Genomic DNA, 19,015 nt, shown 5'->3' on the forward strand with positions numbered 1-19,015 from the left:
GGTAACGTTTTCTTTTTTTTCCCTACCCCGCATACATGAAGTGCTCGCACCTCCCACTTGTTTCCTTAGTCTGAGAGAAGATAAAAAAAAGAAAGAGAAGATGATGATGATAGACAGAGGGTAAGAAAGAGAGAGAGAGAAAAAGAAAGGAAGAGAAGATAAAGAGAGGGAGAAAAATGAGAGAGAAAGAGAGAGATATTATTGGTATCCAGTTCTAATGTAACTTCGGGTGTTAGTGTTTCAAGTTAGTTTGTTGTTCCTCTAATTTTGTTACTCGAATTTACTAATTGTGTTGTTTTCTGTGTTTCTCTTTAATTGTCATCATCTAATCACTACCTTTAACCACAATCGTTAATTTTGTCGTTTTATTGATCATCATCATCATCATCACTTTAGAGTAATTAGTTAATTGTTTTCATCTCCATGTGCTCATGTGTTACAATCAACTTATTGGTGTGTTTGTGTTTCAAGTGTCAACCATTGGACTAAATCCATGAATTTGATTATTAGTTTTAATTTAAATTCTTATCAACAATTTAACTTGGACAATTAACTTTATATATATACGTTATTGGTTCAGCAAACAATTAAGTGGAACCAAAAAAAAAAGTTTTGTTTAATTTACTACAATTAAATTTATATATAGTAATTTATATAATATAAATTGTCACAATGTCTCAACTAATCATATCATTGTTAATGGTCCTGACAATTGGGACAACTGTGAGTATCAGTTAATTGTTTCCTTTGGACAATCAATAAATTAACTTTTGATGGATTAATGTTATTTTGATGATTAGTTGATTGTTTGAGACCTTTGAAAATCAACAAAAAGTAATCTATTTGTTTGCCTCATTAATTAATTGATTAGATATGATTAGTGTCTCAATTTGATTAACATGAGTTTAAATTGGCTAAATATGAGCAAAATAAATCACTAATTTGATTTAATTACAAACAATTAGGATTATTAATCATTTTCTTATAATAATGCTCATGGAGTGTTCAGTTAATTAATTATTACTAGACTCTAATCAACACTTCCTGTTTTTTTAATCAACTCAATTAGCTAACAGTAATCAGATGATTAACTTACCATAGATTCAAACATTAAGCAATTAAAATAACAACTCATAGTAAATGTAATTGATTTTTAATTGTAAACAATAAATGACCAACAATTAAACCAGAGAAAAATATATTAATAGTTAATCAAATTAGCTGCAATTAAACTTCCGGGATTTTCAATATCAAACAAGAAAATATTTATTAATACAAACTAATGACATTAATTAACATCATTTAGATATTAATTACATATTATATATACAAAAAGAGCAATTATATGATTAAGAGTAAAACAGAAATTAAGTAACAATTAATATTTATCATCTTAATTTAGTTTAATTAGTGTATAATGAAATGATGATGAAAAAAACAACAAAAAGTAGTAAAACAATTAGCGTATCACAATTGAGACGATCATTAAATGAATGAAATTAATTTTTCTCGTAAATTTCACCAGGTAACTTTGTCGATTAAAATTGAATGTGGTAACTCAATTGACGCTGCTTTTTGGGCCCACGATTTAAATAAACCAAATATGGTCAACGTTTTCAGTGGACCCAATTTCTACGTTTGGAATATATCAAACAATACCATAGAGTCCAAGCATCCCACCAACGAGACATGGACCAATTTACCTGCAAACGTTGATGCCGCTTGTTCATTTTACTTTCATAGCTCATTGTTTCACATTTTCCTCAAGGTAAGTCACCATTTACCTGTCTGATTACACCTTTCAAACATCACCATCCATTGGATATAACATACATATGATATTTCATCGTGTTAATCATGAGCATTTCCCATGTAATGAGGATGCTCATGTTTACCTTTTTTGGTTTTCCTTTTGCTTTACCAGAGCCCCTATTGATTGTGATTGTTTGATTACTGTTTTAATTTTTTTCTTGTCTTCTTCATTCAGATAATTAGTTAATTGTTATTGTGTATGTGTGTATGTGTGTGTTGGTGTTGGTGTTGGTGAACGTTATTGTTGATATTTGTTTGATTATCAAAGTGATTTGAAATTCATGACGAGTAACAAAACTGTTATGTTAATTTTAGCCACCAAATTGTTGCTTAATTGTTTGTCTGTTGTGTTTATCTGGTAAATTTAAATAGCAGATTGATAGCTAATACTAATTGTTGTCAAACTATTATTGTAAATTGATTATTATATCTCATCTTTACTTGATCACAATCATATAACTGTAAATATAATTTTACCTTCCTTGTTATATTATTGAATGAATAGAGGAGAATCAGTTGATAATTATTATATTATTATCATCATCATATCTAATCAATTTGGTGTAAAGCTTTAATTGCAATCAGAATATCATTGATTTAATCAGGAATATGAGACAGAAAAACTTACCAATTTAAGTGTGCAAAAGGTTTGATTTATCAAATTGATTACCTTGTCTATCCAATTGCAACCATTTGCAATTAGCCAGAACACAGTTAATTGTAAATCACCTTTGACCATATAATCAATTTCATTTGCAACAGCAATTAAAACTTGCAACTGCAATTCCTGTGTCTCAACCCAGACCCACACATATACAAACCTTACCTTTATCATCCTCATCATCATCTTCATCTTCATCTTCATCCTCATCCCTATGAGTTTTAAAACCTTGATATTTATGACTTTTTTTTACCTTGAAGGATAAAACTATTTAGCTAATCTTAATCTGTTCATATCATGTAATCATATTATAATTTTAAACATGATTTAAGATGATATTTTATCATTTGGATGATAAAATAACAGATATTTGAAAAAAAAACTGCTACAAATGAGCAAGTTTGTTAATATTATCCGAATGTGATTCAATGATGAAAAAAGCATCAACCAGATTATAAACAACAACAAAATGTATCATCAACATATAAATATCATTACGAGTACAAGATAATTGTGATAACTTTTGTTACCTTTTGTTGTTGTTGTTGTTGTGTTGATTTTCAAGGTAACACCCAATGTTACCTGAAGAAATGATCTCTTTACATGTTATCTCAATTGAAGTAAAGAGGCTTTTCAATTTAATCAACGTACCAAATCATATTCACATAAGTGTATCATCAAAATGGATTCTCATTGATGAGATTAAGGGGATAATCATCAACGGTAACATCTCAATTTTAGTTGGTAAATTGTTCAAGATTTTCATGTTGTTGTTAAATAATAAGTCACTTGGAAACAATGTTAATTGTAATTGACTAACATCCAGCGAGAAAAAAAAAGTTACAATTACAAAGTGATTTCTATCCAACCTTAGCTGGTTCTTGTTGTTACTGTTAATTGTTGGGTTAAATTTTTGATTCAATTAACTTATCCCAGACATTTAATTGTAATATTGTAGTTGCATAATTGATTCGGACAAATGATTAGCTATTGATTAAAGCGATTGTTAATCTTGTATCATCATCAACTGTAACTTTATTGTTTACAATGTTAAAGTTAGATGATAATAATTGATTCATGAAGATTATCAGGATGAGAGGATTAAGATTGTGAGGATAATAATGATTATTGAATCATGCAAAAATCTCATCAACATTTTCGCGTTTTCTATTAATAATGTTATTTAATTGTGATGGAAATTGATTTCTATCTGATTATATCCGCAGAAACAATTGACCTGATATCAGATTTTCATTGGAAATACAAACAAATGAACAATAATGATAATAAATGGACTCAAATCGATCGACGAAAAGTAGTAAAAAATAAAAGATTTCATCTTAATCTAAGCTTAAATCTTTTTCTCATCATCATCATCATCGTCTTATATTTTTTTCCAATTAATAAATTTATTGGTAAATTGGTAAATTGATGATAATCAAGGGATCGTATTTTTTATGTGTATTTTTAGCAATCAAACAGTATTCATTTTCTGTATATACTGGAGATCGGGTTTCAAGGCCACCCGAGTATTTAAAAAGTGATGAGGATGATTAAGAACCTGTTGTTGTTGTTGTTGTTGTGATGATGATGATGAAGATGATGATGTTGATGATGATAGCGAAAGACTTGATTCAGGCCGTGATTCAGGTAGATAATAGTTTTCAATCAATATTTAATAGAAACAGGTCATCATTTTGATTCTTTTGATTTAATCAACAATTAAAAAAAAAACTTTTTCCTTCAAGTGATGATGTTGATAAATTTTCCCTCCGTGTAAAACTATCAACTAATTATTGATGATGTTGATTGTTGATGATGATTCTTGTTGGTGTTTTTTTTTGTTTGTCACTCAGGTTGTTGTTGTTTTATCATGAAAACCTGTTGCTTGATGACATTTACATTTGTGGTTAACATGAATCAATAATAAGTGTATTTCTAATCATTAACAATCAGCTTAATTGTTACATATAAAATATCATTTGGGCTTAATTGTTGTTAGCCTTGAATTTATGTTATTTATCTCTATGTGAGTCTGGTATTAATATTTACCATTGGGTTTAAATGGATCCAAAAAAAACAAACTTTTGTTTGTTTGTTGTTAGTTTTCAATGACAATCAAATTGTAGCTCAAAATTAACTAATTTTATTAATCATTATAATCAACATGGTTAACTCAACAAGGTTACAATTTACAAAAAAAAGGTAATTTAGATTAAGATTTAAATTTTAAAATCCTTGTGTTGAGATATGATTAACTAGACCGAATCAAATCAACGCAATTAACAATTGAGCTCATTAATGGTTAATCAAAAATCCTTCCGGAGTTAGTTTAACCCGCCACAGTAATATGATTATCATGATTAACTTTAATTGTTGGAATTTTTTTTCTTCATATTAATGTGAATTTATAAGAAATTAATGATTTATGATTAATTAAATTTGATCTTGATTAACTATGAAGTTTACTAACTATAAATTATGTACTTAGAAAAGCTAATAATTAGTTGATCATTTCCGATGTGATCTTTTAATTGTAATTGATGAAACTTAATTACTTTATTGTTTTGGTTTTTTTTTTCATTTATCATTAAGTTTAATTGTCTTTGATTTAAACAATCAATATATTGATTTACATGCTAAACAATAATGATAATAATAAGCAATTTATCAATCATCATATTGTATTGTTTATGAATTTAATCATTATGATTAATAAACAAATATGACCTCAAATCCTAATTGAAAACTTTTGCTAAATTGTTGTGTGTTAATTTTTATTTTACAATTAATATATTAATAGTTAATAGTGTTACGTTGATAGTTGGTAATTGTCTTGATTGTGATTATTATAATCAATGAATTGATACAATCAGGCAATCATTAGATTATAATTGAAAGTTATATGGTTAAAAAAAACGACACGACAGTGATTAACTGTTAACAATTAACTTACAACAACAACAATTTAAATTAACTGTCAGTTTTTTTTTCAGTTTTGATTACAATTTATTAATCAATGTTACCCAATTGTTACTGTTGACAATTAACTAGTTAGTGGTAATTGTGTGAGTGTCTAACATTGATTGTAATTAAAATTAATTTCCATTTCCATGATGACAATTTAATTGATTTTCTTAAAATTTTGTTTTAATTGTTAACACGAAAAAAAATAAGTTGATTGAATTGTTATTATTGTTTAATTGTCGTTAACATGCAATCAATTAAAAATTATTAAGAGATATATAATTTAATTTGATTCGCTTTAATTACCTACAATTATTATTGAGCATGAAGTTAATTTGATTTGGTTAACAATTAACAGAATCAATGATTTAATTGTTCTGGGAAATAAAATCAACATTGATTATAGTTTTTGATAATAACCAAAAGAAAACCAGAAAACCAGAATTTAGGTTTTCACTTAACCAGAAAATTTTGTTTTTTTCCTAATCAAAAATGTTGATCATAATCGCGAAAGTTAATTGCTAATGATTAATGATATTAAATGGACATTGAAGATTCTGATTTGAAGGTGAAATTAAAAGGGAACAGGTTTAGTTAGTTAATTGTTGCTGTTGTTGGTTAATTGTAAATGATAATCGTTTACAATCAGATGGTAAAAACAATTGAATAAATTTACTGGTACATTTGATTATAAAGATATTGAGAATTAAATTTGATTGTTGATTGATTTCGGGTGTTAATCAATCAACATAATCATTCACACACCTTAATTGATTTGATAATATGAAGATGATTAAATGATTTAGATTTGGTTTCTTTAAATATTCTGATGACATTTAATTACTGATTTAATTTTTACGTGATTCTATTAACAATTAACAATCATTACCATCATTTTAGTATTATCAAGATAATTAACTGATTGTTCAAGTTAATTTAGTAACAAATAGACCTTAAGAAATTAATCAACACAAAAGTAATCACCAATTTTGACAGAAAAAAAGTAAACAAATCAACAGCAACAATCAGTTGATTGTTGTTTCCATAATTGTCAATAATCCAGTAATCAATTTCAGTAATCAATAATCTAAGAGTTAATTGTTATCAAAACTTTTTCTCGAAGTTAAATAAACTTTAAATTAAAAGTTTTCCGCTTTCATATTGAATTACTTATTGACCTTTTTTTTTGTTATCCCTTAAAACTAATTCAACTCTTATGCTACTGAATTAATTAAATTGTGGTGATTAGTTAAACAGGAATATTGAATATCGTTGCTAAATGAGCACTAAAGTTAATTGAAAATTATTCAATTAACTTTAAATTGAAAAGTGAAATCAAATTAATCAAAAAAAAGCAACAACAACAACAACAATCGTTAACATCTGATTACCTTAATCAAGGTTAATTTAGTTCATACTTTTGTTTTGTTTTCAATGTTAACGGTCAAGTAAAAGTTAATCAAGAGGCTTAAATGATACAATTGATAAATTGTGATTAAGTGATTAAGATGATGAGGATGATTTAGTATTCATAATAATATCAAATGAATAGAGCCAAAAGCAAGAAGGACAACTAATCAACCTTGGCCTAAGATTGATCAAGATAATCTTTAATAGTATTAGATAATCAATGTGATACCCGATTTGTTATAATGACAATCAAAGTAATTAATCATTGATTATCTGTTCAACTAATCATAAAGAAAAGAGGACAATTTAAATCAGGTACATGGGTGATAACTGAATAGTTCATCTTCTCAATGATAATGAATTTCTGTCTCTTTTTGATCATCGTTAATTACTAATGTTAAATTGTCCTTGAAACTTTGAAAAGAATAAGAAAAAATCAAAAAGAAAAGAAAAAAAAATGAATAGTCCAAATCACAATGAATAACAATCGAGTGTATATATTATCTGAATGGAGAAAACAATAGAAAACAGTAACTAACAATCAGAATTTTCATATATATTAAACGATAATCAAAAGGAATTAGAATTAAATTAGAATCAGAAAAACAAGGTGAAAGTTTGGGACGAGAAACAATTAACTGAGAAAAAGGATTAGCTCAGTTGATTGTGATTCCAACGGTGAAAAGTTAATAACAATCAATAAGTTTAGTTTATCGTTCGGATGGTGATGTTTCCATTGGTGTGTTTTCAAATCGTTTTAAATATTGATTAACTAATTGTCTTTCTATCTTACAGGGTGATCACTATTGGTTATACAGGAATTACGAACTAAGATCAACTGATACACTTCTTAAATTATTCAGTGAGGCCGTTCCAAGGGAGCCCGATTGTTTTACTTGTGATGTTTTAGATAATGATTTTATTGGATTTACGACTATTGGACGTAATTCCCTTGGTTCTAGAGCGTGTAAAGCTTCATTTGATGGTACTCGTTTCGTTGAACGCGAATGTACATTCAAAACCGAAGGTACCGATGACAATTTCAAGGTAGCCTACAAGAAGGCCGGTTATTGTAAGGCTTTGGCCACAAATTTCAACCCAACGGGTCGGGATTACATTTATTTTGGAAGTGAAAAAGTCGCAATTGGCATGAAAATGGTAATTACTCTTAATCTCTTACAATTAATCCTCTCAGGATCTCATGAAATTCAAGTTAATAAAAAATGATGGTTCACTTTATTGATGCTTCTCTAATATCAATAAGAATCGGTGGTTTTTTTTTACTCAGATAATTTACCATTAATTCATCGTTTTCATTTAAATTGAAGATGATGAAGATGCTCATGGGTTAGAATGGATTCTCTGTCAAGTAACATTGTTTATCTTGTAATAATTTGTGTCCCTATTAATCTAAATTTTAACTAATCCACTAATCAGGATGAAGTTTGGTTATGCTCTGAATTTCATCTGTCTGCTTTTTTTTGCCTCTTCTTCATCTTCATCTTATTCAATGTCCTTTTTTGTTGTGTGTATAACCATTAATCTGATGATAATTGTAACTGTTTTTTGAAAAGTGATGCTTGATGAAAACAGAATCATCATCAATAACAACTGAATCAATTGACAAGCTTCCAGTTTATCCAATGACATGAGAAAGTACAGTTAATCTACTTATCTGTTAATTCCCTCCATTTTGTGTGCTCTCTCATCTTTATCATCGTCCAAGAGAGAGAGAGAGAGAAGAGAGAGAGAGAGAAATGTTTAGACTTGATATCAACTACAAACACGTAAAATGAATTTTGGAATTTTTGTAAAATTGATCAATCAGATAGGAAAAGAAAAAAATTCCCCATGTAGATGCCTTTTCTCAGGTAAATTTCATGGTCAGATCTTCACAAAACACTAATATATCAACAAGAAAAATGACCCAACCGTTGCGAACTACAGAAGCTCAGACAGATAAATAGATTTTCAGTTAATCTTTTCTCAAATATACTGACCATTGGAATGCCGACCAATCAACCTTTGGATCCTTTCTAAGTCTACATCATTTAACTGAAAGTGCAATGATGTTAATGATGATGAAGTAGTAGTGAAGTAATTACAATTACAGTGTAAGAAATAACATTATGCTTATTGTGGAATTACCTTTAGCTCTCTCTCTCTCTCTCTCTCTCTCTCTCTCTGTAGGTCTTACCTTTGTTTTACATGAAGTACATTAGTTGGTGGAAATTGAAAGTAAAGAAAATGTTAGAGAACAAAAAAAGTTCTAACCAACCCCCGAAACCGGTTACAAGTCATTTTCATAGTAATTTATGTTCTCTCTCTCTTTCTCTTTATATTTCACTGACCACTCTGTAGCCAGTGAAAGCTCATTGTAACCTCTTCTCTGTATGTGAATGGTGTTTCTTTCTCTAAAAAATCCCATTACTTTAAGAGCAATTTAATTTCTTGCCTTTAATCAACCAGGTTATACCTTTTTTCAGGCCTTCCACCATCACTACCACCATTCAACTACCTTCCACCCCACCTTGACTCTCTCTCTCTCTTTGTATCTAAATATTCAAACAACGTTAAAACTGAACTTACATCATTATCATAGTTAATATAATGTATTCTTGATAATAATGATGATAAACTTGAATGAAGAGTTAATTAATTCATATGATTCAATGTCATGATAATGATCACCATGTGAGAGCGACAAACTCATTACCTTTGATGGTTAAGAAATTGAATTAACCAACCAACTAAATGATTTTGTCGATAATATTTTTCTCTCTGATAATTATCAAGTTTATTAGAGCTTAAAGAAATTAACTTAATTGTAATGAGTAGTAACTTTGATTGATAGTAAAAAAAAAGGAGTTTGGTAGAAAGCAAAAAATAATTGATTTATCAAATTGGTCAATATTATTGTTAAAACATTGATTATCACCATCACCATCATCATTGATTTAAGGTCATGATGATAATGAACACACATTAAGATGATTATAATTATGATGATTAAAAACTTTCAGGTTACTCTGATTAACTATTAACTTTTCACGTTTTCTACTTACCTGTAAAACCATAAGGTAGTAATAATCAACAGGTAAAGTCGACCATGTTTACAGAAGCATCGCTTCCTTGTTGGATGATTATTGTCATCATCATGTAATCATCATCATCATCATCATTTCTGAACGTCAGTCAACATAATTTTTTACCCAGAAAACGGGTATTCATATATATGCATTTAGAATACAGGTCAACAGGTAAGTTATCATTTCTTGTGACAGAAAAAAAAAGTTTACGCATCTTTGGTCATGCGAATAAAAATTTTTTTTCTTCACTGATTTTTTGAAGAAGAAAATTATTATCATGATTATCAGAACTTTATCTTCATTTTCAACTTGTATTCTAAACAGTTAACTCCCTTATATTCTGATCTACCTGATGATGGATTAACTTCATAACGAAATTTGTGATTATCTCGCTTCTAGATTATCCTCCTTGATAGAAAATCACTAATCCGATTTTACAATTTTACTCTTTTATCTTTTTTTTCTATTGAAAATTGATTACTTAATGTGATAAGTTGACGTTCAAATGACCACTAATTAACTAACCAATTGTTTCATTGTATTCGATTAAAAGTTAATTCAGTTATAATTGTGATTAGTTGATTGGAGATTTGTTTTTCTTTTACCTTTCATTTAGATGACTTTTTGTTTTCCCTTTGTTTCTTGTTGTTTAAATTGTTCATAATGATTAGTTAATTGTAACGAGAATTATAATTATGATTAATGTAATTCTGTTGACAAATTAAATAGTTAATTTAATTGTTGATTCAATTCTCTGTATGTGTTACCCCGTTGTCTCTTGATTTAAAGTTAATCTTAGTCTCGCTCTTTTAAATTGAATTTAACTTTCACTTGATTGTTGCAAGTTGATTAACTTTAATTTAATATTATAAAGTCCAACGAATGGTCAACAATTACAATTATATAAAATAATCATTTTGATTGTTGTACTTAAATTGTTACTTATTTAACTTTTGACAGTTAGCAAACTCGTTGTGTCAAAGTTTGTTGATTGTTACACTAGAAATTGTCCTAATCAAGTTAACTGCAGCAATTTAATTTTTCATATTATCCAATTATCATGAATGATCATCAGTTTAACAACAATTAAGGAAGTTTAAATTAATTGTTGAGTACAATATATTAATACATATAAGTAAAAAAAAAACGCTACTTGACAATTAACAGTTTATTTTTAATTTCAATTGAATCTGGTTAATGTTTGGTGATTAACTGATGGGTTGATTGTTAATTGTTGTTAGTTACTAACAATAAATGGAAAAAAAATTTACACTTGATTTACAATTGAAACCATTTTTTGTCCACTCATTTACAGTAACAATCAATTGTTACAATACTTTAATCAGTCCAATATTCAATTTGATTAACTTTGATTTTTTTTCCCTAATGTTTGTTACCTAACAACAATCAGCAAAAACTTTGCTTAATTGTTGAATATCCGTTTACTGGTGATTAAAAGTGCTCAATTGATCAGGTTGAAAGCATTTAAACATGACAATTAGTTAACATACCTGTTAACAATCATCATCATCATCATGTAATCATCAATGAAGTGATAACCTCTCTGGGCAATGTTAACACACTATGAATCTATTGGGTGTAATGATCACACCCAACAACAGAAAATAGTGGATGAGTTTTCCCAAACAATTTACTAATTGTTAAGGTTACAATTATATACTAACATACATGAAAATTACCAAAAAATCGTATACATATTTACCTGTTGATTGTTAACAATATCATTTGTATATTGATATTAATTGTTGGTTTAATTGTTTCTCTTCCCGGTTCTAAATATGATCCTATTCCCACCCAAATGAATGAAAAAAACCTCCTACACAATAATGATAATAAAGATACTCAGCATGATGATGATGATGAAAATAATAATATTCTTGCATCATTATTATCATGAAGAAGAGTAAGTGTTTGGACAATCATGAGGGAGAAAAGTTCTGATCGGTTTTGTATTCAGGTTGATTGAATTTTTTATTGAGAATCTCCTGTTGATCTTAGATGATTGTTTCTTGTTTTGTTCTTGTGCTTTGGTTCAATGAATCTTCATGATATATATTTTTCATTGGAAATTCACCTTAAAGATAAAGTGAAAGACAAAGATGATGAAAAAATAGTCTCAAGTCCGATTGAATGTCCTTAAGGCTTTTTAACACTGGTGATGAGTATTTAGGATTAGTGTGGCGAAACATTAAACCGGTTTGGTTGTTGTTGTTGTTGGTGAAATGGATCAAGATGATGATGAAGATGATCATCTTTTCCTTTCTTCTTCGCATTTCTGGACATTGTTTTAAGAATTTAAAAGAAAACCGGATTATAGTGAATAATTGGTTTTCGCTTCTTTACCACATTCATTTTTCCAACGATTATCATTGGTCTTTTTTTACTTTCTCTCTTTTACCTGTTGTTTTTTTTCTATTCTTTTTGTTACCTGGCCAATTTTCACACTGATTTTGGGTCTAAAAGAGGAGGAGAGGATGAGGGAATGTTGGTGATGGAGAAGGTGATTGTTGTGGTGGAAGATGAGAGAAAAGGTTGAGAGAGAAAGAGAGAGAAATACTTGGTTAAGTTGAAGAGTAAATATACAGCCTACACATGGAAAATCAAGAGGAGATGAAGAAGAAAAGGAAGATGTCGGTTTTAGATTTTTTCTTCTTCTCTTCTTCATTTTGATTGAAAGAAGATGAGACTGATGATACTTCAGATTGTTGATACTTCAAAATGATGATGAACAAGAGCTGAGATTCTGTAAGATGAAATGTTTCCATTGGGATGATAAGAGAAAAAAAGATTTTGAGTTTTTTTTTTCTTTTCTTCTTATATGATGGTTGGGATGATGATGATAAAAAAAGAAGATGATGAAGTTTGATGGTGAAAGAGAAAGTTAATGAATATGATGATGATGCTGAGAGAGAGTCAGTGAAGAGAAACCAAGACCAGTACCTGACTGGGAAGATGAGGATGATAAATACGATGGAAAGTTGTCTTTTCTCTCTCTCTCTCTCTCTTTCTCATCCTTTGCTTATCTTTTATCATCTTCCATGATGTAAGACTGGTTCATCATCATCTTTTTATGATGATGAAGATGATAAAATGCCTATTGAAACAGGTTACCTGTTTGTTATCATTACCTGTTGCTTACACTTTTACCTGTTGATAAAGTTAACATTTTGTTGATTTGATTGTTTATTTGATTTAAAACTGGTTATCTAGTCACCTCTTAATTGCTTTAATCAATAACTATTAATACATAATATTTATAATATTAAATCAGATATTAAATGATAATTGAAATGTTACCTTAACAAATTGTGGGTTAATTGAGTTACCATATTTATGATTAAATCTAATTATAAATCAAATGTTAAACCTCTGGTTGATTAGTCCTTTCCAATCAGATTTATATCAATGTGAACAATTAGTGAAAAATTAACTGATTGCTTAGTTGATTATTATTAATATTAATGATGATAATGTTTAATCAACAACAATTAACAAGCTTGAGGATGTTTATTTTGTTTGTTATGATAAAATATGAAATGTTGATTAGATTTAATTTCCTGTCATTTAATTTCAAGGCTTTTTTTTATTAATCACAATTAGAAATCATTAATTGTTTATTAATTTTCTGTTACTATGATTACAGTTAATTGTCTTAATCATAAATCATAATGATAATAATAATCATCCATCGGTCATCTTAATAATTAAACTTTATGGAAGAGCATCAATAAAGATGAACAATTTGTTTCTCTCTAAATCATTTAACTTGTTAATTGTTTCTCATTTACTAATTGTTGTTGTTTTTTTGAATTCTTTTACTATTTCATTGAATAGGATGTACGAATCGAGTCACTGGAGGCTTTGGTTGATTGTAAGAATCTATTATCTGCAATTTCTGATCCAACGATCATGGGGATTATCGCCTTAATCAGTTTAATCGTATTACTTATATGTATCGTTTGTGTAGCTTGTGTATGTAAACATTGTGGTAAAAAATATGAGACAGATTCTGAGGGCGATTTCACCGAGAAACCGGCGACCGCGCCGTCAATAGCGGCCGCCGCTGAATCCAATGAAACATAACAGGAAAATGAAAGTTTAACAAGAACAAAGTTTAATTATCATCAAATTTATCATCACCATTAAAACCTCAACTTTAATTGATAAAATAACGAACCAATCTGATTCTAATTCGTATCCAATCAAATTGTCGTCCATCCATCAAACTTTCAATATATTAAATTCAACTGATTGAAATCTCATCATCATCCATGACTCATTCTCCATCTTCATCTTCATCTTCATCTCCATCTTCATCCCCATTGCCATTGCTACTTCATCTGGATCATCATTCATTCAATTATCATCATCATCATCATCACCATCAGCATCCGCATCACCATCACCATCATCATGATCATCATCTTGTCTTCATCAATTGTCATCATAAACTTTTTTTATTTAAATTACCATTGATATAAATTCACTGAAATCCTAAAAAAGACTTTGTTTTGTGTTTTTTAATTACAAGAAAATGAGTACGTGATTAATTAGTGTAATCAATTAATTAAATAACTTAAATTGATTTAGGTTGTTGTTTTTCAAATAAAGTAATTGCGACAACTGAGTACTCTTGCTGATGACAATGATTAAATTGGATAACAAACAAATTGTCTTGAGTTTAAGTGATTAAGCAAAGATTATCTTTCTTTGTATTAATTACAATCTCATGTCATCCACCGAGATTTGATTACAATTAGTTGCTCGGGAAAATTGATCATAGTAATCAAAAGTCAACTTGTAATCAAGTGCTTTTTGTGAGGTAATTAAATATTTAGATTTTAATAAATGCTAAATGTATCAATCAAAACTTTAATAACTATTTAATAGTTCACTTAATTGTCCGTGTGTGAGTGTGTGTAAATTGTTAACAATTAGTTTTCTCGTCTTCATTGGTTGGATCCTTGGTTATTATTGATTGTTACAGTGATTGAAGGTTAATTTCATTGACTTATTAACCACTTCACAATTGATTAATCATAATCTCATCATTTTAATCATCTTTTTTTTGCTCTCTATCCAGTTTATTAAATTGAAGAAGTCAATTAACATCTTAATTCCTCTTGGATTTTGATTGTTGAACATTGATTGTGCTGATTCATTGATCTTTACAATCAATTTCTACTGTAGTTAACTAATCAACAACTTTTACATCGCTCTTTTAATTAGATCAACTATTCGCTATTCACTTGTTACTTTAAACACCAGTAAGTTAGTTAATTAACTTGATTAAGTTGTGGAATTGATTAATCAACGTGACATAAAACAAAATGTACAATATTTTTAAATTGGCTTTGTTTCTGATCTTTGTTGAATGTGTTCACAATGATGGTGAGTAAATTTTTTTGTTCATTTACAAACTGAATCAACTGATTAGTTGAGTGATCAAACCATCATCACAATTAAACCACTTCGGATTATCCTTGCGTTAAATTAACCATCAAATGATTGTTTCCATGATAATTATTGATAAGTGAATTGATTCCTTCCATTTGGATGATTGTGGTTAAGCCTTTGATTGTGGGTCCAGAAATGTTTAATTGGAACAATTTAACTGTTGTATTAAATTGATTGTCTTTCCTTTTTTCAAGCAGAGATGCTCCGTCCTAATTTGGATCGCTATCTGATTGCTGATAATTGTATCACTTACTTACAAAATCAAATTAACAAGGAGCTACAAGCCAGTCTTGTCTATCTTAACATGGTAATTATCAGCATCTTTTCCTGATCAATTTTAATTGTTGATTGATTGTTTTCGATGTCAATTAGGGATCGTATTTTGGTTCTAATTCTGTGGCTAGAAAAGGTTTTTCCAAATTTTTCCATGAATCCTCAAAGGAGGAAAATGATCATGCACGTAAGCTAATTGATTACATGAGCAGAAGAGGAGCCAAAGTATCAACATTTGATGTTCAGGTAATTATCGCAATTGAATTTGAAGTATCCATTCAAGAGGGAAAATAATTTGATCCATTTGTTAATATGATTGGGAAATTAACTAATTCAATTAGATGCCAACCAAAGATACTTGGCCTGATGGTAAAACCGCACTTGAAGATGCTTTGATCCTCGAGACTCGAATCAACAACGAAATTCATAAAGTTCATTACAAAGCTGAACACGAATGTAAAGATCCCCATGTAAGTATCATGTTAGATTGATTGTTTCAAGAGGCGAACAGAAAAAGTTGCAGAAAAAAGTTTTTTTCATCAATTTCTCTGCGTTTTTTTGGATTTTCATCGATTGATTAGTTGATGGATTTTCTTGAAACTGAATTCATGGAGGAACAAATTGATTCAATTAACCAACTTAAACGTTTGGTTGCCATCATCTCCAAAATGGACTCAGGGATGGGTGAATATCTATTGGATCGTCAACTTTTAGCTGGTTCCGTTGGTAAAGATGAACTTTAAACATCTCGGAAACGGAATTGATGAGATTACTCTTGATGATGATTTTGTCACAGATGATGATGATTATAATAGTTAGACTAATATATATTTCCACATGAAATAATGAATCACTTTATCCTTTCCAATAAAAAAACACACCAATTCAAACGTTACTCCAAGTGTCACTTTTTGATTGCAACTCGCATTTTGTGATATAATTAACAAGTGAATTTAGATTAACATGATTATCTATTAGAACAGTGGAATTGAAAATATATTCACAAATATAAGGATAGTTGGGAATTCATTTCATGATGAACAGAATTCACATTTCGTTTATTTTTGTCACAATTAATTACGAATGGTGATTAATTAGCAATTGTATATTATCAGAGATTATCTTTGTAACTTATTTCTTTTGGGTGTAAACACCAGAATGTCCAAATAATTATTATTATCATTTCTAAACGTTACACTCGGATTAAAAGGTAGAAAATAATTTCTAATGATTATGATTGATGTATACGTTTCCATGGAATGCAAATTGGGATGTGATTTGATTTAATTTGATTAAGATTTAGGTTGATGCGTTTTCACTTAGTTTTACCATAGAAATTACTTTTTTTCTTAAATTTTCGATCCTATTTTCAACAATATTTTCTCAGCAGTTTCTTTCGTCATCCTTTCCTTTGGAACCTAAGGCGTCCGGATTGGCCAGTGGGTCAAGTTCAGCAAAGAGATTGAACCAATCGGCTCTCTTATTGTCCTTCGTTTGATTTGACCCAGAATTTTTGGATTTGTTCTGATAGAAGAGAAAACAAAATAATAGAGAAATTGTTTAAATTATATCATCAATTAGTAAAAAGATAGGAAAATGCTCACCTTTCCTTCAGATGAGCTACTATCAGGAGCTGAGGTTGATCCAGAAGCCATTAAATTGGATGATACTTGTTTACTTAATTCCATGAGATGACTCGGGAAAAAACTGTCAATCGATGATGAGGAAGATGGTTGTGGGATTGCTTGTTCTTTGATAGACTGGATTGAGAAAATATCATTCAGTATATTCTCATCATCTGATCGAGGTTGGGAATCGAGAAGGTCTTGAAATCGTTGCTTTCTACCCGGTTCACTTGGCAATTGGAAGAGATCCATATCTATTAGCTTAACATCATCATCGTCATCGGTATTTCCAATTGGATCAATTATCTTATGGTGATTGGAATGAGCTGATTTACCACCATCAGGTTCACCGCTCGCACCATCTTCATCATGATACTCCGAACCAAAGAAAATAAGTGAATCTTTATCCGCTTGTCCTTCGGTAAGTATTTTACCCAAAGTGAAGCTACTGTTGTCCTCTTGGGCCAATTTTTTACTAGTCTCTGTTAGATCCTTAAGAAAATTAAACTCGTAGTGTTGATAACCTTTAAAATTATCCGAAATCGCTTTCATTGCTTTGGCAGTTTTTTCCCAGAAAGTGGAAAAATTTGTCTGATACAAGACTAGAGCGTGGCTGAACATATTACACCGAGAAGCACTTAACATATCAATCTTTTGAATGGTGTCCAATTTGAGCTTATCAAAACGAGCCTTGGTTCGTCTAACTTTACCCTGAACTTTGCGAAATTTTTCTAACTGTTTGTATGTATCAGGATCAAGTTGCTGGGACAAATCTTTCATCCAGAGAAGAGCAGCTCTGTAGGCAATACGAGCCTTCTCCATTTTCTCAATGGTCATCATGGTGTCAGCAATAGCTCGATACTGAAAGGTTTCCACTTCTTGGTACAGTCTAACCAAAGGATTTCTCAGTTGAATCCTTTGCTGAGCCGTGTAACATAAAGTCTTTCCTGAGGCTGTCATCATTTTACCAGCTCGAGTTTTATCAATTTTACCACATTCTTTGAGAAACCTTCCGGTCGTATTTTCATCATGAGCTAAAGTACAGAGACGATCTTGATATCCTTCCAATATACATAATAGAGAGCAAGATGTTTCCTCGATAGAGCGGAAAAGCTGAAAGAAAGACAAAGAATACAAAATGGAGAAGAGAAATAAAAAAAAAAGAATCACATTGAAATTAATCAATCAATAATCTGCAATAAAAGAATCTTCATTTCCCCTTCATGAGAACTGAGTAAAAATCAGAAAGATCTGGTTTCAGAAAATAGGTAAGGTAAACATATAAAACGACAAAAACATAATAAATTAATCAAAAGACGTCACTAATTGTAAGAAACAAGATGAACAAACACTGAGCTTAATTTTTGTCAAAAAAAAGCAAAACAAATGATCAAATCCACCAGAGAACCAATTGATTGAACTGTTACTAAATCGCCTACACGCCTGAAACTGTTTCTACCTGGAATTAGGTTGATCTTACCTCTAATTTGGCATCTAAAGGTGCATCAGAAGCGACAACACAATCATCTTCTTTGCGTCTTAATTTACTAATAAACGCTTGTTTTGCTTCCCAATAGCTTTGTTGCATCTTTAAGAAGGTTGAATCATCTTCCCTTCTGTCCTCTCTTTCAACGCATTTATCAAATTCTTGACCAGATATTCCTGGCTTAGAACTGTGGGCGACATTGGCCGACATTTCC

At 29.6% G+C, this 19,015-nt stretch overlaps 3 protein-coding genes across 4 annotated transcripts; 2 read left to right on the top strand and 1 right to left on the bottom strand.

Annotated features, from left to right (window-relative positions):
* The first annotated feature begins 202 nt into the window (after positions 1-202).
* LOC128391599 (uncharacterized) lies at positions 203-14,830 on the top strand. Its single transcript, XM_053351513.1, has 4 exons — positions 203-723; positions 1,526-1,768; positions 7,646-8,008; positions 13,795-14,830. Exons 1-4 carry the CDS (start codon positions 673-675, stop codon positions 14,041-14,043), a joined length of 906 nt encoding a protein of 301 aa, XP_053207488.1. The 5' UTR covers positions 203-672; the 3' UTR covers positions 14,044-14,830.
* Positions 14,831-15,069: 239 nt separating this feature from the next.
* Positions 15,070-16,585, top strand: LOC128391600 (ferritin heavy chain-like). Of its 2 annotated transcripts, none has more exons than XM_053351514.1 (5): positions 15,070-15,351; positions 15,612-15,724; positions 15,790-15,936; positions 16,032-16,160; positions 16,272-16,585. In XM_053351514.1, exons 1-5 carry the CDS (start codon positions 15,291-15,293, stop codon positions 16,431-16,433), a joined length of 612 nt encoding a protein of 203 aa, XP_053207489.1. In that variant the 5' UTR covers positions 15,070-15,290; the 3' UTR covers positions 16,434-16,585. The 2 variants fall into 2 exon arrangements, with proteins under 2 accessions (XP_053207489.1, XP_053207490.1); XM_053351515.1 differs by having other exon boundaries at positions 15,074-15,351; positions 15,615-15,724.
* Positions 16,586-17,073: 488 nt separating this feature from the next.
* On the bottom strand, positions 17,074-19,011 carry LOC128391121 (islet cell autoantigen 1-like). Its single transcript, XM_053350969.1, has 3 exons — positions 18,796-19,011; positions 17,295-18,428; positions 17,074-17,214 (listed from the first exon to the last, which is right to left on the bottom strand). Exons 1-3 carry the CDS (start codon positions 19,009-19,011, stop codon positions 17,074-17,076), a joined length of 1,491 nt encoding a protein of 496 aa, XP_053206944.1.
* Between the last annotated feature and the right edge of the window lie 4 nt (positions 19,012-19,015).

This window comes from Panonychus citri, unplaced genomic scaffold, assembly GCF_014898815.1.
Source record: "Panonychus citri isolate SS breed McGregor unplaced genomic scaffold, ASM1489881v1 Contig00134, whole genome shotgun sequence".
Classification (NCBI taxonomy): Eukaryota; Metazoa; Arthropoda; class Arachnida; order Trombidiformes; family Tetranychidae; genus Panonychus; species Panonychus citri.

Coding starts and splice junctions, on each gene's coding strand:
- LOC128391599 (XM_053351513.1), top strand. CDS start 673: ATGTCTCAACTAATCATATCATTGTTAATGGTCCTGACAATTGGGACA. Junction 1,769..7,645: donor TGTTTCACATTTTCCTCAAG/GTAAGTCACCAT, acceptor TCTATCTTACAG/GGTGATCACTATTGGTTATA. Junction 8,009..13,794: donor TCGCAATTGGCATGAAAATG/GTAATTACTCTT, acceptor TTCATTGAATAG/GATGTACGAATCGAGTCACT.
- LOC128391600 (XM_053351514.1), top strand. CDS start 15,291: ATGTACAATATTTTTAAATTGGCTTTGTTTCTGATCTTTGTTGAATGT. Junction 15,937..16,031: donor TATCAACATTTGATGTTCAG/GTAATTATCGCA, acceptor TAATTCAATTAG/ATGCCAACCAAAGATACTTG. Junction 16,161..16,271: donor ACGAATGTAAAGATCCCCAT/GTAAGTATCATG, acceptor TCGATTGATTAG/TTGATGGATTTTCTTGAAAC.
- LOC128391121 (XM_053350969.1), bottom strand. CDS start 19,011: ATGTCGGCCAATGTCGCCCACAGTTCTAAGCCAGGAATATCTGGTCAA. Junction 18,429..18,795: donor CTTTAGATGCCAAATTAGAG/GTAAGATCAACC, acceptor TCTTTCTTTCAG/CTTTTCCGCTCTATCGAGGA. Junction 17,215..17,294: donor GTAGCTCATCTGAAGGAAAG/GTGAGCATTTTC, acceptor CTCTTCTATCAG/AACAAATCCAAAAATTCTGG.